Consider the following 19,743-nt stretch of genomic DNA (forward strand, 5'->3'; position numbering starts at 1 on the left):
AAGTAAACCGATACCAGCACCAATACATGTCGTGAATACCATATCGCTTTGCTTGATCATTTGGGAAGCCTTTTTCATGGCCTTGTAGTCACTGTGGATCTCTTGACCTGCCATAGCATCGCAGGTATACTTTCGTAAATCGTCGGCAACTTTGCGTACTTCTGTAGACACTCTCAGTATATTGGGCTGAGCCTTCTTGGCCAAAGGCTGTTCCTCGATCCGTTTGATGTAGCGTCGCATTACATTATCCACGGCGTTATGTGTCGGTGCAGTGACAAGAACCCGCGCCTTTTGTTGACTATCTGTAGAGCACATATCATTTCAACAATTGTTTCAGTCTTTCCAGTACCTGGAGGACCCCAAAGACAGAGAAGAGAGCTGTTGATAGCCAATTGTATGGCTTTGTTCTGGCTCTTGTTCAATTTGGCAACATTGCTGTACGTTTCTTCTGACTGGAGCAATGAGGTAGCTGACTGAAGCCCAAAGATTATATCCGCGACGCCGCAACAGTCCTCCCTGTAGATGCAAAGGTCCTTCGCAGCGTCGATCATGGATTTGGCAGTAACGAACGATCCACAGTTTTCTAGAACCCATGAACATTGTTCAAAGTAGGGTGGGAGAGGATGAAGACACTTGAAGTGCGCGCGCCCAGTCTCTGCAAAGACGACCAGAGCGTCAATCGAATAATCGGCGCCAACTAGCACGTTTGAAGGAAGCGATGCAGTCGTAAAACGTACGTGTGATTCTTGTTTCGGAGTGCCAGTGAGGTCAATCCTAAAGTCAATATCCACAAGACTGCCGTCTTTGTCTTTCGGCGATAGCTTCAATTCCAACAGTCCAGGTAAACGTTTTGCTTCAGCATTGGCCTCCTCGATATGTTCCACGGCTATCGCCATCAAGTTATGCAGTAGGTACTTGGCCACTTCAGCGTCTGTCGTTATGAAACGAGGTGCGTCTGGCTGCAGGATATCCAGAAACAAGTCCAAGGCAAGGTCCGTTGATCGTATTGTCAATGTAGCAAGCTCGACAACATCTGCCATGTCACTCAAGGATAGGCTTCCGGGTGAGATGTTGGAAATAATGACTTTCAGCGGCTCCAAGATTAGGTTACCCATGGTGTTGGATGAGAGAATAAAAGCTCGAATGATCGGCAATATCGAAGCTTCCAATAACTCAACTAGTTCTGGATCTTTGTCCGTGCGGGTGTTGGAAAGAAATGGCGTGAAAGATATCGCCAAGGCAGGCTCAGTGACCACGGTTTCGAGCATTGCGTTCAATAGTCTTTTTGGGTCCACGGTAGAATCCTTGATGTTGATGAGAATGTGTTCAAAACACTGTAGCAAAAAACCCTTATCGTTGGCTTTTCGAACGATGTTGAAAACTTGTTGGTATTGATCCACAGATTCCAAGCTGTTCAGCAAAGTAAGATTATTGTGCTTCACAATGCTGATAAGCCAAGATGGATCCGACGGTGATAAGATATTGCTACGAGACGGGATAGAGTAATTCTTCGGTTCGTCTGAGAAGAGAGGAAGAATCTCGGTAGTATCGATTTGTTCAAGCCAGAGATCCAAATTTCGCATGGACGAGACATCTCTATTGCTGATGACATTGATTTCCTGCCTTGAATTAGCTCTACCTAATCCTTAGAAGTAAAACAGGAACTCACTGCAGCTGTAACTGGGGATCGATTCACACGTCCGATATGTGTTTGAAGTTGTCTGCTGAACCTGTTGAGATCAATACTTGCAATCACCTCTGCTTGGTCTCCTCGGTCGACCACTTCCTGTCGCTTCCTCCTTCTGTCGCCCTTGTTCTTTTCTTCGCGATAGTCCTCGTCATTTTGGCCTGGTCGTGCAATGAAGACCCATGTGTTTCCTCTGCTTTTCTGAAAGAGCTGAAAAAGATTACCATCGCAGTATACTTGATACTCCATCTTGGTGGGTAGAGATAGCCGAGTCTGCCTTTGTGGCCCTTGGGAATGTGGAAACGAGAACAGCCTGGCAGTATCATCGATGACACAGTCTTGGGAACGTTCTATCTGTTTGGGTATGTATATAGCCAGAGATAGTCGCTCGTCAGGCTGAAAGACGATGAGGGTGCGATGAAACAATTCCAGGTTTGTAGTAGTGGCGTCATGAAAGGTGGCCAGGCGATCTATTGAAGAGTCATAGGTTCTTTTCCATTTAATACCAGGATAATCTAAGCGAAATTGTTCCAGCTCATTGCGCTCAAGTATTCCAGATGAGCACAGAGCATTGAGAACCAGACCAGGAGTACTAGGTGATGGCGGGACGTGAGCTAGGATCCAAGCTTTCTGTTCTGGGGCGAGAACGTTGAAGTCAAAAAGATGTAGAAGGCTCTCGAAGGATGTCTTGTTCTTCAAACACCAGGTATACGCTAACTTGACACATTCAAACTCACCGATGGCAACATCTTCGCGACTCAACAAGAGCTTCATTGCATCAATGTCGTATCCATCCAAATCGCCGCTCTGGGAAAGACTGAGGCGATTGACTTGATCTCGAGATTCGTTATGAAGAACATCGAGTATGAAGGGAGGGGCACCATCAAGCAATTTTGGAGGAGATTGTAGCTTTTCAGGAATCTTGATGCGGTTCCCATCTACACATTGGGAGAATAGACGGTTCAGTTCCTGGCACTGAGCGCTCATAGGTCCTGTCACTCGAGCCCAGTCGAGATACAGGTTCTTTACTCGGCCGAGTGACGCGTTATTGTACTTGGCAAAGTATACCAGGCGATCGTCGTCAGTGATAGGGCGGAATGTGATGGGGTCTCGACCCCCGGGGTATAAAGCTGGTGTTGAAATAGTCGAAGGTATTAGGTCTGGGTCCCAGCAGACAAAGACTATAACGTGTCAGCACTAGTAAATCCGAAGCAGACACAAAAAGGTAGTCTTACACGTATCACCATCAAGATCACCACCAGACATCATATCCGCAGCTGGTCTTTTTCCTCTTGTCGAAAACACGATACAATCCGTCAAATGAGCAAGTTCAGGTCGTTCAACAACCTTAAACTTTTGCCAATCACCAGGATGAAGACACGGATTTCTGATGACGGTAACCTCGGTGTTCTTCAAAGCACGAGGCATTCCGTTTTCTTCCATGGTGACTTTGACTGCGACTTCACCTTCGCGTAGGACATCCCACGCATCACAAACGCCAAACAGTAAACGCGATTTTTGGACAAAGATACGGCATCTCTGTCCGTCCTTCTTGTTTAGCATTTTCTTCAATTCGGCGTTGACTAGGCTGTTGATCTGAGGCTTGATGCTCTCGCTTCCTTCGAGGAGGACGCGTTCTGCAAGGTCGGGTCGGTTGACGTAGCTCAAGAAACGGAACGCGTCGCGGAAATCGGTCTTTGCGTTTCTGAGGAGATCAAAGTGCTGGCGCTGTTTGGAGAGGAGGGTTTCTTGCGAGATACCTAGGGCATGTAGAAGAATGATGGTCTCGTCGTTGAGGAAGCCGTAAGAGAAGGGCTAGAACATGACATAATTAGCAACCATCTACGTGAGGGGATTCATGACACACCTTGGAATACTCGACAACTGCAAAAGAATGATCATCGCCGCCACTGAACTTCTTCATTGACTTTCGAAACTTGAGCTGGGTTTTCTGCTTCTTCATACGCCAGTCGACCGTGACGACACCTTTGTATCCACGATAGCGGATCTGAAATACCGAAGGCGTATATCGAGTATCACGAAAGATTATTCGAGTTCGTCGCGAGAGATCCTGTGCAAGGCTTGGGGCGATCAGGCCACATCCATCGGTGAAAACGTAGTCGGTTGTCTCAATATCTGGAATATCCTCGCATCGGTCGGGGCTGATATCCATGGCAGTTTTAGCAGATGAAAAAAGTAAACCGATGCGTTTGGCTTTCTTTCCGACGGTCTTCATCTTGGTAAAATCCCCCAGCGACTCAATCTGGCAGGAAATTTCCTCTTTCATGGCTGCCAGAAGAAAGCATGATCGCGATTTGAGGCTGATGATGAATCATCTTCGTTGGATATTCGTGAATGTTTGTTACATAGCAGGTTACTTACCCCGCGGAGGCCTACCATAGACCCTGTTGTCAGATCGGCCTAACTTTGACATCCCTCTCTCATCTACTATCTAGTCAACGACTGATTGAAGAGATAGAGCATAGGTCAATCAATCATGCTTACAAAAATTAATATCCCCAACATCTACATCATCGGCCCTCAATCGACAGGCAAAACTACCCTGGTCCACAAGCTACAGGATGACCTGCAGCACTGGGCCGAGCCCAAAAAACCACACATCATCTCCGAAGTAGCCAGAACCGTTCTTACAAAGCACAACTACTCAGCTCACGACATCCAAACATCACCAACAAGATGTCTTGAACTACAGCAACTCATCCTAGAAGCCCAAGCAATCGCTGAGAAAGACGCTCTGGAAACCTCTAGATGGTTCATCTCTGATCGATCTGGTATTGATCCATTAGTTTATGCAAAACGATACGCCTCACTCCAAGGGATTCAAGACTTGCAGAAATTACCTGTGTGGGCTGAAATCAAAGAAAGAATGGAACACTCTTTGATTGTGGTTTGTGAGGCGGGGACGCCTTGGTTGACGAACGATGGGGTACGATTGATGCCTGATAGCAACGACGAGTGGATGGGTGTGTTTCACGACTTTTGCACATTGTTGGATCAGCTGGGTCTCAATTATTCCGCCCTTCCTCGAACCATGCTTTACTTGTCAAAGCGGGCAGACTTTATTTGGGGGTTGTGGGAAGTTGCCCATTTGCCTGAAGAAATGAAAGTCATCACGGGGGGTCGGATTGAAATTGAGAACAGTGTAAATTGAGTGTCGCTGACTTGAAATCATTCTATAATACATGATATTGATACATAAACATCTTATGAAGAATTGTCTCCGCAGGAAAAAACACCACGGACACCTGAAGAAGAGTTGAAAATGTCAAGAAGCTCAGTGATGGATGCCCACAGACCAGCTGCGTTCATAAAGAGCGACATGATAATGAGAAGAGCGTTGACAATGGTCAAGCAGATCTTCTTCCAGTCACGGAAGTACTGACCCTTGTTCATGTGGAACCAAAAGACAGCACTGAAACCGTATGTGAACCATGAAATGGTAGTGGCAGATGTGATAGAGAGAATTGAATCGAAAACTGGGATAGCGTTGGACAGGATGAAAACGACGATCCAAAAGCCAGTGACAGATGCGATCCAAGTTCCCCAGGACTTGACTGAGCTAGCAGTCACTTCATGAAGGTTGCCAGTCCATCGCATAACGTTAACAAAGATGTACTTGGATCCGATGTGACCGTAAGCGAGACCAGTAGCAAAGATAGCAGGGAGGGCGACACCATATGCGGCCTTGGAGAAAATGGGTGCTGTGGATCCCAAGATTGGCGAGGTGGTGTATTCGGCTCCGAGGCAGTAGAAGATGACTGCAAAGATGACATACATAGTCATGGATCCACACTCAAGAACAGTAAGACAGAACTTGAAGTCCTCAAGAGGCGAGGTCATCTCAGCAAGGTACCCCTGGAAATTGTTAGCTATGTTTGGCTATTAGGAGACAATTTAACTTACGACAAAGCTGAGGTTGGCAGCGTAGGCAAAGACAATCTTCAAGCAAGCGTTGAGACCGTCGCGGAAACTGGGGTTACCAACAATGACAATCTCTCTGCGCCACTCAGACATGTTATCAACACCTCGAGGACCATCAACGCCAAGAACAACCATGACGATGATACAAGCGACCAGAACACTAAGAGCGTTGGGAATGCCAAGGTGAGACACAAACTTGGTGGTGCGGGGAAGACAGAAGAGGAAGCATGCAGCGCAAGAGATGAAGATGAAGACAACGGTGCAAGCGGCGTGATCGCTAATGGTGTTGAGGGCAATAGAGAGGGTAACCATAGCTGAAGCAGCGACAAAGATGACCTGAATCATCATCATGACACCAGCGATACTTTCAAGGGTTCTACCACCGACAAAACGAGTCATGTCGACAATGTTAAGCACCTGGGGATGAAGGCGGTAGTATTGAAGAAGCTCATAGGCAGTATACCAAGAAATGCCACCGATACCGATCAGCGCAATGATACCAGGGACAAGGCCAAGGGTCTTGAGAGTCGAGGGAAGCGATAGGATACCGAGACCGATCTGATTGGCGAAGAGGATAAAGATAGTATCCCATCTCTTGAGGGTTCGAAAGTTCTTGCCGCCTTGGGAGTAGATGTTTGAGTTGTCGGCAGATTCATTGACGGTCTGAAAGTCGTGACCGTCGTGGGAGCTGCTGGCTTCGTGTTTGTTGTAGCCATCGCTATCAGAGGTGACTCCATCGTGGAGTTGACCTTGGGTCTTGTGATCGCCGAGTTTCTCCATGTTTTCTGTTTAGAGTGTTTGTTGGGAATGTGTATACAGAAAGCTTGTTCAACAAAAGAAGAAAAGAGACAAATGTCACCAGGACAGTTGACACTGTAGATGTATGTATGGATGGATGATGGAAGGAGAGGCGATGACGGTTGAAAGCTGGAGATAGACGAGAAAGATAGAGTGGAATTGACTCAAACTTTATAACCGTCAGCCTTGCCTTGAAAGATTGTGTATAAATGGCGCAGTTTATTAGACAATGCTTCATGGTCTGACGGGATAGGGGGGGCAAAGGACACTGAGACGTCATTGCGAGAATGTCTATTGGGGAAATTGAGGTGATGGGATCCGCAGAATCTCGTTCGCCTCAAATCAGGTTGGAACCGGGGTAGGCAGTTGGAGTACGAGGGCGGTGCTCTTTTCGCCTCTTGGCATATTAATGGCCAGCCCCATGGGGGTTTGATGAAACGGAATACTAACAAGTTTCCTATTCAGGGTATTATTCATCGTTCGGTCAAATTCGGTATGTCTGTGGATTAGAGGAAGTTGCCCGGACCAGTCGGATACAAAGGTTCAAGAGTGCACTGCTCAGAAGGTTTCCTTGGCTTCTTGGATGCTTTGCTTCAGATGGATGGAAATTTGACCGAAAGCAGTTTATGTCTGTGCTTTTTTACGGGCTCGCCGGGATGTTTTGACGTCAGGGATGGGAGATGTTTTTAACGCGATAGAGGTTGAGCCTCATTCAGCCGCCAATGTTTAAGACGACGTCTATTGAGCACACAAGGGATGTCTTGGATAGTAATTACTATCAAGAGTTTTGTTATCTGTTCGAGTATCTAAGATATCACATTTCATATCGTGGAATATATCTCATCTCCAAAATGTCCTTGCTTTCTTGGTTTATTATGGGCTCAACATTACTATGACTAACAAAACTCCATTACGGCCTTGGCAAACTCCATATCTCATGGTCAATCCCCATAATAGGCCCACGCTTTGGTCCCTGATTCCCCAATAATCACGAGACAAACCGTCAGAAGAATGCAAACCAAAACCATCTCCTCGTCAGGTAATTTACAAAAGTCTGGAGACTGTAGTTTTCATTAGTGATGAGAACCAGAATTCCTGCGAGCCCCCATGGGGAAGATGGATATTCCCCAGAATGATGAAAAGACACCGTTTTCTGGGGGAAACTTGGCAGTTGGTTAGTGTTTGTCAATAAGTGGTTTCTCAACGTGGAATTTCTCAACAATTACCATCAAGTTTCTTGTTCTTGTTCCTGTTCTTGAATGATCTACAGTAGTATGCATAACTATGTCATGACTTGTACTTTAAATCGTTCTAGAAAAACAATTTATGAACAGAAAGCCATGCGATTTACTTAATTAGGTTAGTCTAGCCGCCCTTCCTGGTTTAATGCTTGCGTGGCACTTCAGCTTGTATTGCCCACGGCAAAGATCTACACTCTCCGAGCACAACAGAGAAAGACACGAGTAAGTTTGTCCGAGACATTGACATCAATCAGCACATCATTGGTCACTGCCTTGTTCATTAAACCAAAAAATAGGGAGATCATCAACGGACATTTCCTTGCATCCTCCTTGTAACACCAGTTGTATCAACCCGCACACTATCACAACGTTATCATCCCCACTGTTGTTGGCTTGCATCAATATCTACAGAGTGAAGAGCCAACGGTTTCCACTTATTTCAAGGGGTAAAATTGGATTCCCTACAAGAGCCGAAGCTTAGCTGACAGGCAGCATGACAAGGGGATTTTATGCACGTCCCGATTTGGGGTCCCGGCGACATTTATGCGCGATTTTTTATTCTAGAAATATTCTTCTGCACCAACGCTCTGTTTCACAATTGGTCCCTTATCAACAGACCACTCGGTTCTTCTACGGGATCGCCGGTGATGTCCTCTTATCTTGTACTGAAAAAGAACAATAGCGCCGGTACTGAGCCGGGTGATCCTTGGATGGATCAGACGTAAAGCGGTTTGGCCCGAGTCTTAGTTGGTGTCTTATTGCATTCACGGATATTAGCAACGGTGGAAGTCGGACTTGGGGGACGTGTCTCGGGTGTCGGGTAGGATGATCTTGGTGATCCCACGCGATGAGGACAGTATCTTGAGGGATATCGAGCCATAGTCAAACGGTTAAAGTCGGACCATCAGAGACATCAGGCTTGAGGAGTATTGCTGCCCAGTCTTGGCAATATGTAGAGGAGTGGATGCTGGGGTAATCTCGTGGTTATTCTCGGGGTAAGTGCTCTTTTGCATGTCCATGCTTTGAAAATCCAGACCTTTTTAGTGAGGTACAGCATAATGTAGGAGTAAGCTGATACATGAGATGACGGCGTGTCGAGGTAACTTCCTAAACAGGCACCGCGTCAAGCTCGTGCTCAATACCATAGTTAGGCAGAGATGTAGTATTTAATAACTATTAGTCAATGAAGACTTTGATCATGCAATACAGTAATACTCATGTCTGATATTGATCAGGTTTAATCGAAGAGTTACAATAAGTGGCTTGACATAAAAACATGTGATGAGTAGTGGTTGGTAACTGGTAGGTAGCAATAGCCTGGAATTTGTGGAATAACTGTTTATCGCAGCACAAATCTATCTATAATAAGAAATAAAATAAAATTGATGCTAAACATTAAATTCAAGTCGATAGAGGCAGTATTCGAGTTGGTAGAAAATAAGTTGCCTAATTATACATACTATAGGGTACGCTTAACGCCGCAAAATCCCCATTCCTCTCTCTCGAATCTTTGCAAGAGGACTTGAATGTTTAAGGCTGGATAAAAAAGTTACCGAGTATTAACAATATGTTTTGTACATGCATCCGTGATCTAACTTATCCAGACAACCACCCGTCAGCATTATACGTAGCCAAACTATGAAACCCCGAGGCATCCTGCAATCCACTCAACTTCTCCTTCAGATACTCCCTCTGATTCTGATGAATCCTATCAAAACTCAACAAAAACGTAACAAGAAACAAAAAATCCTCCACCCTCGCCTCGACATCCTGCTGTTCCCCAGCGCCGGTAGGCAAAGCCAATACATCCGCCACAGTGGTCGTGATCTCAAACAGCTTGGCCAGAATACCCGGTCCATGCAGCGCAACACTGTCAAAGCTTTTTAGTCGATCAACTAGGTTTCGAAGTTGAGTTGAGAGACGATGTGCGGGGAAGTGCATTGAGAAGCCCTCATGCGTGTTTTGTGGTGGTGTAGATTGTAAAAGACCTTGTGATAATGCGAGTTGCCATACCAGGATTCTCATCCAGAGTCGTGTGATTAACAAGTCTGCGTGTTGAAGCTCGGTTAAGCCCTCGCAGCCATTCGATATTAACTTGTTATCAGTCTCAGCTACGCGTATCTCATCTTGATCAAGCTGAGCCTGTTTATACTCGATCCATTCAGCTGTCATCTCAGGTGCTGAACTTGATGGATTCTGTTGAGCTCTCCAGTGAGCCAAGAACTCATCGTCGAGCACATTAAACAGCTCGATCAACCGGTTGAAGCCTTCATTTATTCCCGGCGACAACTCATAGTCCGGAATCGGGAGACCTGTCTTGAGAGGAGGCAATAGAGCTGGGTAGCCTGCAATGACTGTGAGGTAACGTTCGTGGATTGATATCTCCCAATACATCCGTTGTCGCGTGGCGATTTCGTGATGAGTTAGTGAACCATCTGTCAGGTCCATCATCTGTATCATTGTTCCAGCTTCTCGTAGCATCATCAGACCTCGCTCCAATCTCTCAAACGTCATGAGAGAATTCTCCAAAAAGATACACGTCATGACGCGTTTCGCGCTCACTGGCAATTTACTTAGGAACCCAGTTCCTAATTCGGCTTGTCTGTGCGCTTTGAAACCAAGAGCCAGAAGATCCATCATCCTTGCAAGGATATCATTGTCAGGGTTCCACGTTGTTTGCGATAAGTTGATTGTAGCCCCGGCAAACGCGTACACAAACGCAGCATCTTCAAAGCTATTTTCCATCCCTTCAATCGCAGTCACGACTTCGGATGGTAAAATAATTGGATTGACTGGAAAAACAGCGCGTTCATATTCCTTGACGAGATTGAGAAAGAAGTCTTGGGTATATGGCGTGCCATTGCTCGTGGGTATGTAAGATGGTGAAGGATCGTCAGTTTGCGGGGAACCCGAGTTGGACCTTGCATCATCAGGTCGCACGCAAACACCCTCGCGTATCTGAGCTACCAATCGTCCTCGTACCGTGGGTTTTCTCTTTGTCGGGGGCGCCGAGTAGACGCAGACAAGGTTGAGATGGCCGCATTGAGAACATGGGACTGAACCGTTGCATTTGACTTTTCTAAGACGACAGGGATCGCATGCTCTTGTTGTTCGATTGCTCATTGTCAAAGAAAATGGGGTTCAAGAGGTTGAGAGCTGAAGATGAAGATGCGGAGTTGCCAGACACGAGATATGTCACGCTAAGAATGGTTATGGCTAGACAACCCCACCTTATCAACTTGCCACTTTTATTTCTTCATTGGGGTTTGAACACGAGGACATTGACCGAGGTTGGCTTGGGCCTGTCACATTTCAGAATGGGCTGATTTCATGATATCAGATCATTGCCTTCAAGGACTGAGTTTGCCGAATTTGATACTTGATTGTACTCATAAACGTAATGACATTGCTAACAATTGCTAAACTGCTCAAAACACTAAATCGATCATAACTTATTCTGTAAACCGCTCAAGACTTGTTGCTGTTGACCTGCTCAACATAGATAGCAGAAGCCTTTTCCTTTGAAACATCCACAAATTCAGCATCCATTCTCTCAACCACTGTAGACTTGAACTTGCGAGCACTGACACCACGCTCAAAGAGAACATCGAGTTCACCATAAGTGCGACCCTTGGGCTCAGGCAGGCGGAAGTAAGTCCAGACAGCGCACAGAGCACAAGTTCCAGCCCAGAAGAAACCAGCCTTGGCACCCCAGTTCCAAGCAGAAGGGTTCAACATGCGAGGAGTGATGATGTTGGTCATGATACCGACGATATTGTATGTGTTTCGGGCGAGGACAACGGTCTTGGTTCGGAGACGGGTCGAGGATAGTTCAGCGACGAGGGAGTAGCAGACGGGTCCGACGGTCGAATCGTAGGTGAAGGTATAGATGAGGAGAAGAGATCCAATGACCCATTGAGCAGCGACATTCTCCTTTCCGGCGAAAGCGACACAGCCGATGGTGAGAAGGAGGATGCACATGGCGAGCTGACCATAGAGATAGAGTGTGCGTCGGCCAAACCATCCCATGAGGAACCAAGAGAAGACAGTACCAACAGCACCAATGGCATACTGACCAAGAGACATGGAGAAACTGTTCTCAACAGCCATACCAGCCATCTGGTAGAAGTAGGTAGAGTATCCCATAAAGGTAGCACCGCAGAGAGTCTGAACCATCCAGGTACAGCAAACAATCTCTGTTCGTCGCAGACTGGTACCCTTGAAGAGATCAAAGTATGATGTACCGGACTGAGCTTCCTTCTCCATCTCGTTGGTGTGAATCATCATGGAAATCGTCTCGTCGGGCTTGAACTCGGACTCGCTGTTGCGGGCGGTAAGTCGCTGCAGGGAAACCTTGGCTTCTTCGATGCGGCCCTTTCGGACGAGCCACCAGGGAGACTCGGGGGCGAGGTAGATGCCGATGATGAGAGGAACGGGCCACATCCACTGAAGGGCAAAGGGGATCTTGTAACCCCACTGATCGTCGCGGGTGACCATGGCGCGGAGGACACCAGAGGCGATGAACTGACCGAGAACCCAGCAGAGGTTGACGTAGGTGGTAAGATAGGCGCGGAGGTGGGTAGGGCAGACCTCAGAGGCGTAGGTGGTGGTAAGAGTCTGGAAAACACCCCAGGGAATACCGATGAAGATCTCTCCAATGAGAAGCTGAACAAGAGTCTCGGAAAAGAAGATGATAAAGATGAAACCAATGCATCCAATGAGGGCACCGATGAGAGTCTTGCGGTATCCAAAGCGATCGGCAATGATACCGTTGATGAAGAGACCAAGAATCTGACCACAAAGAGTACCATTGGAAAGACCAGACTGCCAAGCAGCTGTCAACTGATAAGTACCATCGGGTTGCTCAACGCCAAACTTGCGCTGGAAGGGAGGATAGGCAAAGAGATTGTTGAGAAGAACAACATCGAAGCCTTCCATAATAATGCAGAGTGACAAGAAAACAGACCAAAGACATGCTTTCTTGTAGAGCTTGAGAGACTGGATAAGTCCCATGTTGCGCTCTGCCTCTGTTGCGGCGGCGGCTTCATGGGCGACGTTTGCGTCCACGACGGCTGGGACGTGTGGCGCGATGCCATTGTCAACCTTTGAGTCGGGAGACATTTTGAGAAATGAAGTATAGAATGTTCAGATCAAAAGAGTTGTAGACTCAATGTGAAGAGATGAGAGAAGTGATGCTGATGATGTTCTGAGATTTGGTATTTCAGCGAGACATGCTTGACATCTTATACTCGAAGCGAGATGAAGAGAATGAGGTTGTCAAGTTAATTGAGACAACACAAAAAGGCAAGTAACAAGTTCTACGAAATAATTCTCGGCCAGATTTCTTAGCGTGCATGGTAAATCATGGGGATGGCCGTGTCTAGGCCTGTCTGAGAGAGGTTACACTAAAAGGTCATTGGTCAATTAAGACATGTTCTGTCGGTCCGGGTCTCGTTCGAGTTAGTTACAGTTCGAAATACCGAGCTATCGTAAATTAGCTTCCTTCAACCAACGCTCAACGTCAACGTTAACAAGGCCAATGATCTACCCAGCTCCCCCATGGGGACAGACCAAAAGTCTGGGGTCGGACCGAGACTCTGCAGATCATGGGGGAATGTGGGAATGCATCAAAACTTGGCTTTCAGCTTTTGTGGCTGAAATCAGTGGATCATTGTGCAACCATTGAGAGATACAGTTGAGGCATTTGACTTTGAACCATCTCGTCGGACCGGTCAGTAACCAATCATGTTAAAGACGAGTCGTCGGTCCGAGGTTGCACCAATCAAGTTGTGATACCACCCTTCGAGAACCTCTGAGACAATTAGTTCATGAATTCATTGGTTCGGTTGAATCACGATCTCATCGGTCCGACCAACGCGGGGGAATTAGACGAGGATGCATCAATCATGGGGAAACACATGATTGTGGGTTACAGTATGCCCATCTTATAACCAGATGGTATTTATTCTCCGTACCTCACAATCATTTTCACACAGCAACATCTCTTCATCATCTTCTTCTTATTACTCTTTACAATGACTGTCAACAAACGCACAAAGCAGTGGTGGAAGCAGGCCACTATCTACCAAATCTACCCTGCATCCTTCTGCGACTCCAATGGCGATGGCATGGGAGATCTTCAAGGCATCATATCCAAGTTGGACTATATTTCCAGCTTAGGTGTTGATGTTATTTGGGTCTGTCCTATGTATGACTCACCACAAGTTGACATGGGCTATGACATCTCTAACTATGAAGATGTCTATGGTCCCTACGGTACTCTCCAAGATATGGAAGAGTTAATCCGCAAGACTCATGAAAAGGGCATGAAGATCATGCTTGATCTTGTTATCAACCATACTTCTGACAAGCATGCCTGGTTTGAGGAGTCAAGACTTAGCAAGGATAGCCCCAAGCGTGATTGGTACATCTGGCGACCTGCCAAGTACTCAGATGATGGTCAACGTCTCCCTCCAAACAACTGGCGCTCCAACTTTGGAAAGGGCAGTGTCTGGGAATGGGATGAGGCAACAAGGGAGTTTTATCTTCATCTCTTTGCTAAGGAGCAACCCGATCTCAACTGGGAGAACCCAGAGACCAGAAGGGCCATCTATGCTTCCTCTATGGAATTTTGGCTTGACAGAGGTGTCGATGGCTTCCGTGTTGATACTGTCAACATGTATTCCAAGATCCAGGACTTCCCGGATGCGCCTATCGTCGACCCCAAAGCTGAGTACCAACCTGCTGGACTCCTCTACTGTAACGGCCCTCGGATGCACGAGTTTCTCAGCGAGATGAGCGAGGTTCTTGAACGATACGATGCTATCACTGTTGGTGAACTGCCCCATACACCAGACTTAGAGCGCGTCTTGCGATACGTTAGCGCCAAGGAGAAGCAGCTCAACATGGTGTTCCAATTCGATGTCGTCGATGTCGGTTTCGGAAAGACTCATAAATATGAGACTACACCCAAAAACTACACTCTTCCTCAACTTAAGGACGCTTTCGGTCGAACACAGAGCTTGATTCATGGAACAGATGCTTGGACAACTGTATTTATGGAGAATCATGATCAAGCTCGTTCTGTGTCACGCTTTACAAACGATAGCCCTCAGTACAGAGTTGCAGGAGCCAAGCTCTTGGCTTTGCTACAGTCTTGCTTGAGTGGTACACAGTATGTCTACCAAGGTCAAGAAATCGGATCAGTCAACGCACCAAAGGAGAGCTACCCTCTGGAGAACTACGTCGATATTGAGAGCTATCAGTTCCTCGACATTGTCAAGGAGCGATCCAACAACGATGAGCAAGAAATCGACAAGGCCTTCAACGCTCTACAGCACTTGGCTCGGGATCATGCGCGTATCCCCATTTGTTGGAGCGATGGAAAGCACGGAGGATTCTCAGAAGCAGCTGAAAAGGCTGGACTACCTATCAAAGCTCCTTGGATGCAAGCTCACCCTCTATCCCGAGAAGTCAATGTCGCGTCTCAACTAGACGATCCACAGAGTGTCCTATCTTTCTGGAAGAAAGCCATTGCCTTCCGAAAGGAGTTTCCCGATCTTACTGTGTACGGAGATTACAAGGTCATTCGTCAGGATGATTCTGATATTTATGCTTTTGTGAAGGAGTCTCCTGCAGATGGATCCAAGGTTGCTGTCGTTCTTAACTTTACTACCGAAGACAAGACCTGGAGTGCTCCAACTTCTGAAGAGTTGGGAGTTACTAGTGGAAAGGATGTAAAGCTTGTTCCGATAATGTCTACTCACACTGGAAAGGAAAAGACAGCTGTTCTGTCGCCATTTGAGGGACGAGTCTATTTGGTCACATAGAGAACATACATCGAAAAGTAGCCCAGTCAAAAATGTAAAGATTAGAAGTGTCTCATACTATAAAGTTAGCGCCTTGTTTCTATGATCCTATCCATAACAGTTGCATCGGCAAACGATGGTGGTGCATCATTTTCTGGTGGTGGTCTTATCCACGACTCATCTTCCTCAACTTCAGATGATCCAACCCCCATGTCCAAACTCCTGCCTATCTCATAGGCATCTTGGCCCTGTGTACTATGCTCCCGTTCGTCACTAGACCTCAGCACAAGCACATTTGCCTGTCCCTCAATGGTGACTGTTTGGCCTGCGACTTTGGCCTCTATTTTCCACTGTAGCCTGTGAGTTACAGTCATGTTGTACGTCCGAAACGACGGCGTACACTTCTCACCAGTCGACATAGTGTGGAACCCAAATTGTCTTAATCCAACACGAAGATTTGTCATTTCTCCGATATCAATTGGATCCCAGTCACTGTCACAGGGGATCAGTACTTCTTTCTGTAACCGGTCTAAAGCTTTTGAAATACAAAGGTCGACGGGTCTTGTATAGCACTTCTCTCTGCCCGATTTGGTCATGACCTTGGTGCATGTGACCAGTAGAACTTTCATAGAGAGTAATTTGAATTGCTGCGGCACATTCTGTATGATCTCACTGGTCGTTTCCCAATTGGGAATAACAACAAGCTGCAATGGTATTGGTGTCGGGTTATCCATCTGAATCTTGGTAGGAAACCCAAATATCAGTTCATACGTGAATGTTGGATCATCGAGTCGACTCAATGACCTTTTCGTCCAGCCAAGCAACGATGATCTTCCTTCTTGCATTCCGGGGATCAAACGGGTGCTGGTCATGCTTTTTGGATATCGGCATACCCTGATTCCAAAGTCTGCAATGGGCGGATTTGGAGAGTATTGTACCAGTTTGAAGGGGTGCAAAGATTTTATCATCTGAGTCCCAAATCCTTCAAACATGAAGTTCACGACCACAAAGTACTCAACAAATATGTTAACGACGTTATCCAAAGAAAGTTGATATGTGGGCGGTAGCTGATGATCTGTTGCTCCCACGGGCGTGCAAGCGGTAGATGTATTTCCTGTGTTTAATGTCGAGTCTGCATAAGTAGGGACATTTAGGCTAAAAGGCCACTGCTGACTGGTTCTCTTGCGAATATGAAGTGGCCCGCGGTGAATTATATCAGGCTCTCCACGACATGCGAGTAAGCTGAATTGTGAAACATCTCTTGCATCGCGATCGAAAATAACTTTGGCGCCTCCGTGTAGACAGCATGATATAATGGCGTCTGGGGTCGAAATAGATCTTTCTCGGTAGACATAACCGGTGATGGTGTCGCCTGGTGCATAAGTATCACTGTCAAGGTGGATACCTAGCCATTGATCGGATTTTAACTCTAACGGTTCCATTTTGTGTTGACATTGATGCGATGTGTTGGTATCGTCAAAGAAGTTAAGATCATCAGACTTTTTATAGATGTTCTAGATTGACCCGGCTCTTAGCCTCGTACGGCGTAGCAATTGCTGCGCCTTAATATCGCTGTGCCGCTGCCACATTCAATATGCCAAGTTCCAGGGGTATGGTTTGACCAATTGAGAGTGTCACGGTTGTGGGTTTTCCTTGTGAAGATTCGCGAGGGTTACCATTTTTGACTGATACAAACCAATTGAATGATACTTGGGCTTCTGCCAAGGGTTCTAGCGGGCTGAGAACTCACCGGTCGATTCCGGTTTCGGCTGAAATAAGTCATGTGAGAACATTAGACATCAGCCTTGGGCAGCAACAGCTGATTTCTTATTCCACAAGTCTCATTATTGAGAAAGCGCCAAGAAAACTACAGTATACAGTTATCGGTTCTTTATATTATTTATAACCTAGCTTTTAGCTGAAGCCTAGTGCGTATGTATATGAACCAGATTCACAACTGAAGTATAAAATTGATCTGTGTGCGTAGGCAAAGACTGAATAATCCAAGTACATAAACCACCATGAAATCAACTCAAGGAAAACTCGGCCAACTGATGAGAACTGCTAATCTACAGTGCCATTCGATCCAAGTACAGCTCAGACCTGAGCATTCTTCCAAACAAGATAGAGGTACGCGCCACTTCTGCCATGGTTAATGTCTGTACTGATTCCGTCCCACCCAACTGCATCAGCGAGGGTAACAGGGTCATCGGGCGACCTCCACAGCTGGACGTCACTGATCCTAATAGGCAAGGTCAAATTCTGCGAAGTGATAACATAACGGAAGTCGCCTCCAGTTCCGTTAGCCATGTCTCCAAGCGCCGGGTTGCTATCACCAGTGATGTCGATGCTTAATCCAGTGATGGCTTGAGATGGGTCCGTAGTAAAAGACTTTACGACGTAAGTGTACTCTCCACTGAAGCCATTGTTGCAGTCCGGGCTGCCCTGATCCGGGCTCACGTCCACGCAAGTGCCAGTGGGGAAAAAGTTTGAGGCGTTGGAAGCCTGAACAGTGAGAGCCGAGATGTACTGCTGCGTTGGAGAGGGGGTATTCGCAGAGGCAGCATTCCCGTAGACCTTGTTGTTGATAGTCATAGCCAACGCGGCCGTGTTGGTGTTCTCGATCCAATCCACCAGAATGATGTTGGGAAAAGCAGACTGCGTACAAGCTCCAAGGAGGTCTTTGAACAAGTTCAAATTGGCTGTGGTAGCAAGGCTCTGTATGCTGGGGTCGGTGAGACTTTGTGGCGTCAAGGTCCATGATACAAGATGAAGCTGATCAATGATTTGGCCGCTTGAGTTTTTGGGATAATTCTCAAGTTTGGAAATCTGATCTTTATCCATAGAATCCGCATCCATAGTGTTGGAATACGAGTTGTAGGTGAGTAGATTTGCTTGGGAAAAGATGCCCTTGCCCTGGAATGATGCATCGGGTACGATGCCGTCCACATCAAGGCAGACTATCACAGAGGCCGTCCCATTTCCAATGAATGAGTTAAGAGTGTTGTTGAACACCAGTCCTGTTGTATAGTCTGCATTGATCAACGCGAGATTGGACAAATCCTGGGTCAGCTGAGTGAACAGGGTGGACCACTGGCTGACGGATAGGTCGTTATAATCGTTTGTTGAATCATAACCATGGGAAAGGTCCAGGATAATCAGCTCAGCATACTGTTGAGTGAATTTGTTGATGTCAGAAACAATGTCGCTCATGCTTTGACCATAGCATCCAATCTCGCCAAGAGTTGAGTTTGAAGAGAAATGGCCGGCCCTGAAGTCACCTTCTCCAGCCATAACCGGCCTGACGTCAAGGTATCTGGACCCGTTCACGAGCTGCTGGTAGATAGTAGTTGGCTGTGTCTGGATCATACCACCACCAAGAGCAGCGCTGGCATCTTGAGCTGCGCCATCCGGGTTAAGAACACCCATACCAGCATCATGGCTTCCTGGCATACAGATTTGCTTCAAAGGCAAACCACCCAAAGTGGCCAAGTTTTGGTGCATCCAGTCAGTCGGTGCAAATCCAGACAACATGTTGTTGACAGTGCCGGTGAGCACAAAAGGGTTACTACCGTTGTGCACAAAGCCGAGTGCGAGCCATTCGCCTTCCGGCATTTTGGAAGTCGAAAAACCATCGACCCTGGCAAACAGCCTCGGGGGCGCATCTACCGCTCGAATGCTAAAAGAGTATCCCGTATCACCGACTGTATAAGTGCTGGTGACTTGGGTATCGCTTTCGGTAACGGTTGCACCGTCGTTGAACTCAAAGTACGAAAAGTCCGAAGTACCTGCCATTCATGAGACTTGATATTCGCAACATATTTGGAATTGAGATAACAGAGAAGCCATGTTACGTACCTGGGGCGATTGAAGCACTTGGATCCCATGAGTGCATCTGGTACCCGGTGTTGCTCGGATCGGTATTGGTAAAAGTGTATGGTGTACCATTGAGGATCTGGAGATATGCGCCGACACCCATGATGAATGATTTGAAGTTGACGTTGAAGTATTGTTATCTTGGTATTGTGAATGATGAGGAGTGTTGTTTGAATATCAATTATCGCAGAGAGCAAACAAGTCTTTTATAATTATTTGCATTTACAACTAGACATGACTTTTGAAGTAACTTGACCGCTTAGTAATATTGCATTGTTGCGAGGATGAATAAGGCGGAAGATCTAGATCTAGCTAATGTCTCAGAACATCCTGTGGTGAGCTGAAAGAACCCTGTCGCAGCCGCATCAACGTCGTTCGTCACAAAACTAGA

The 19,743-nt window shown here is 46.6% G+C and overlaps 7 protein-coding genes across 7 annotated transcripts; 2 read left to right on the plus strand and 5 right to left on the minus strand.

Moving 5' to 3' along the window:
* The first annotated feature begins 4,097 nt into the window (after positions 1–4,097).
* Positions 4,098–4,910, plus strand: EDB82DRAFT_510404 (AAA domain-containing protein). The gene has a single exon (XM_025729120.2). The coding sequence runs from the start codon at positions 4,185–4,187 to the stop codon at positions 4,857–4,859; it is 675 nt and encodes a 224-aa protein (XP_025583419.1). The 5' UTR covers positions 4,098–4,184; the 3' UTR covers positions 4,860–4,910.
* A 1-nt stretch (position 4,911) lies between these two features.
* EDB82DRAFT_450407 (transmembrane amino acid transporter protein-domain-containing protein) lies at positions 4,912–6,550 on the minus strand (the record flags this gene model as incomplete). Its single annotated transcript, XM_025729121.2, has 2 exons — positions 5,612–6,550; positions 4,912–5,563 (listed from the first exon to the last, which is right to left on the minus strand). Exons 1-2 carry the CDS (start codon positions 6,407–6,409, stop codon positions 4,913–4,915), a joined length of 1,449 nt encoding a protein of 482 aa, XP_025583420.1. The 5' UTR covers positions 6,410–6,550.
* Positions 6,551–8,973: 2,423 nt separating this feature from the next.
* Positions 8,974–10,932, minus strand: EDB82DRAFT_510411 (uncharacterized protein). The gene has a single exon (XM_025729123.2). It carries the CDS (start codon positions 10,789–10,791, stop codon positions 9,265–9,267), a length of 1,527 nt encoding a protein of 508 aa, XP_025583421.2. The 5' UTR covers positions 10,792–10,932; the 3' UTR covers positions 8,974–9,264.
* A 126-nt stretch (positions 10,933–11,058) lies between these two features.
* Positions 11,059–13,181, minus strand: EDB82DRAFT_510413 (general substrate transporter). Its single transcript, XM_025729124.2, has one exon. The coding sequence runs from the start codon at positions 12,787–12,789 to the stop codon at positions 11,137–11,139; it is 1,653 nt and encodes a 550-aa protein (XP_025583422.1). The 5' UTR covers positions 12,790–13,181; the 3' UTR covers positions 11,059–11,136.
* Positions 13,182–13,625: 444 nt separating this feature from the next.
* On the plus strand, positions 13,626–15,566 carry EDB82DRAFT_510414 (glycoside hydrolase superfamily). The gene has a single exon (XM_025729125.2). It carries the CDS (start codon positions 13,704–13,706, stop codon positions 15,495–15,497), a length of 1,794 nt encoding a protein of 597 aa, XP_025583423.2. The 5' UTR covers positions 13,626–13,703; the 3' UTR covers positions 15,498–15,566.
* EDB82DRAFT_568689 (uncharacterized protein) lies at positions 15,563–17,001 on the minus strand (the record flags this gene model as incomplete). Its single annotated transcript, XM_025729126.2, has 1 exon — positions 15,563–17,001. Exon 1 carries the CDS (start codon positions 16,916–16,918, stop codon positions 15,563–15,565), a length of 1,356 nt encoding a protein of 451 aa, XP_025583424.1. The 5' UTR covers positions 16,919–17,001.
* Positions 17,002–17,330: 329 nt separating this feature from the next.
* On the minus strand, positions 17,331–19,507 carry EDB82DRAFT_510416 (PLC-like phosphodiesterase). The gene is made up of 3 exons (XM_025729127.2): positions 19,335–19,507; positions 17,465–19,264; positions 17,331–17,409 (listed from the first exon to the last, which is right to left on the minus strand). Exons 1-2 carry the CDS (start codon positions 19,453–19,455, stop codon positions 17,574–17,576), a joined length of 1,812 nt encoding a protein of 603 aa, XP_025583425.2. The 5' UTR covers positions 19,456–19,507; the 3' UTR covers positions 17,331–17,409; positions 17,465–17,573.
* Positions 19,508–19,743: the final 236 nt, after the last annotated feature.

The sequence above is a fragment of the Fusarium venenatum genome (genome assembly GCF_020744135.1).
Source record: "Fusarium venenatum strain MPI-CAGE-CH-0201 chromosome Unknown EDB82scaffold_3, whole genome shotgun sequence".
NCBI lineage: Eukaryota > Fungi > Ascomycota > Sordariomycetes > Hypocreales > Nectriaceae > Fusarium > Fusarium venenatum.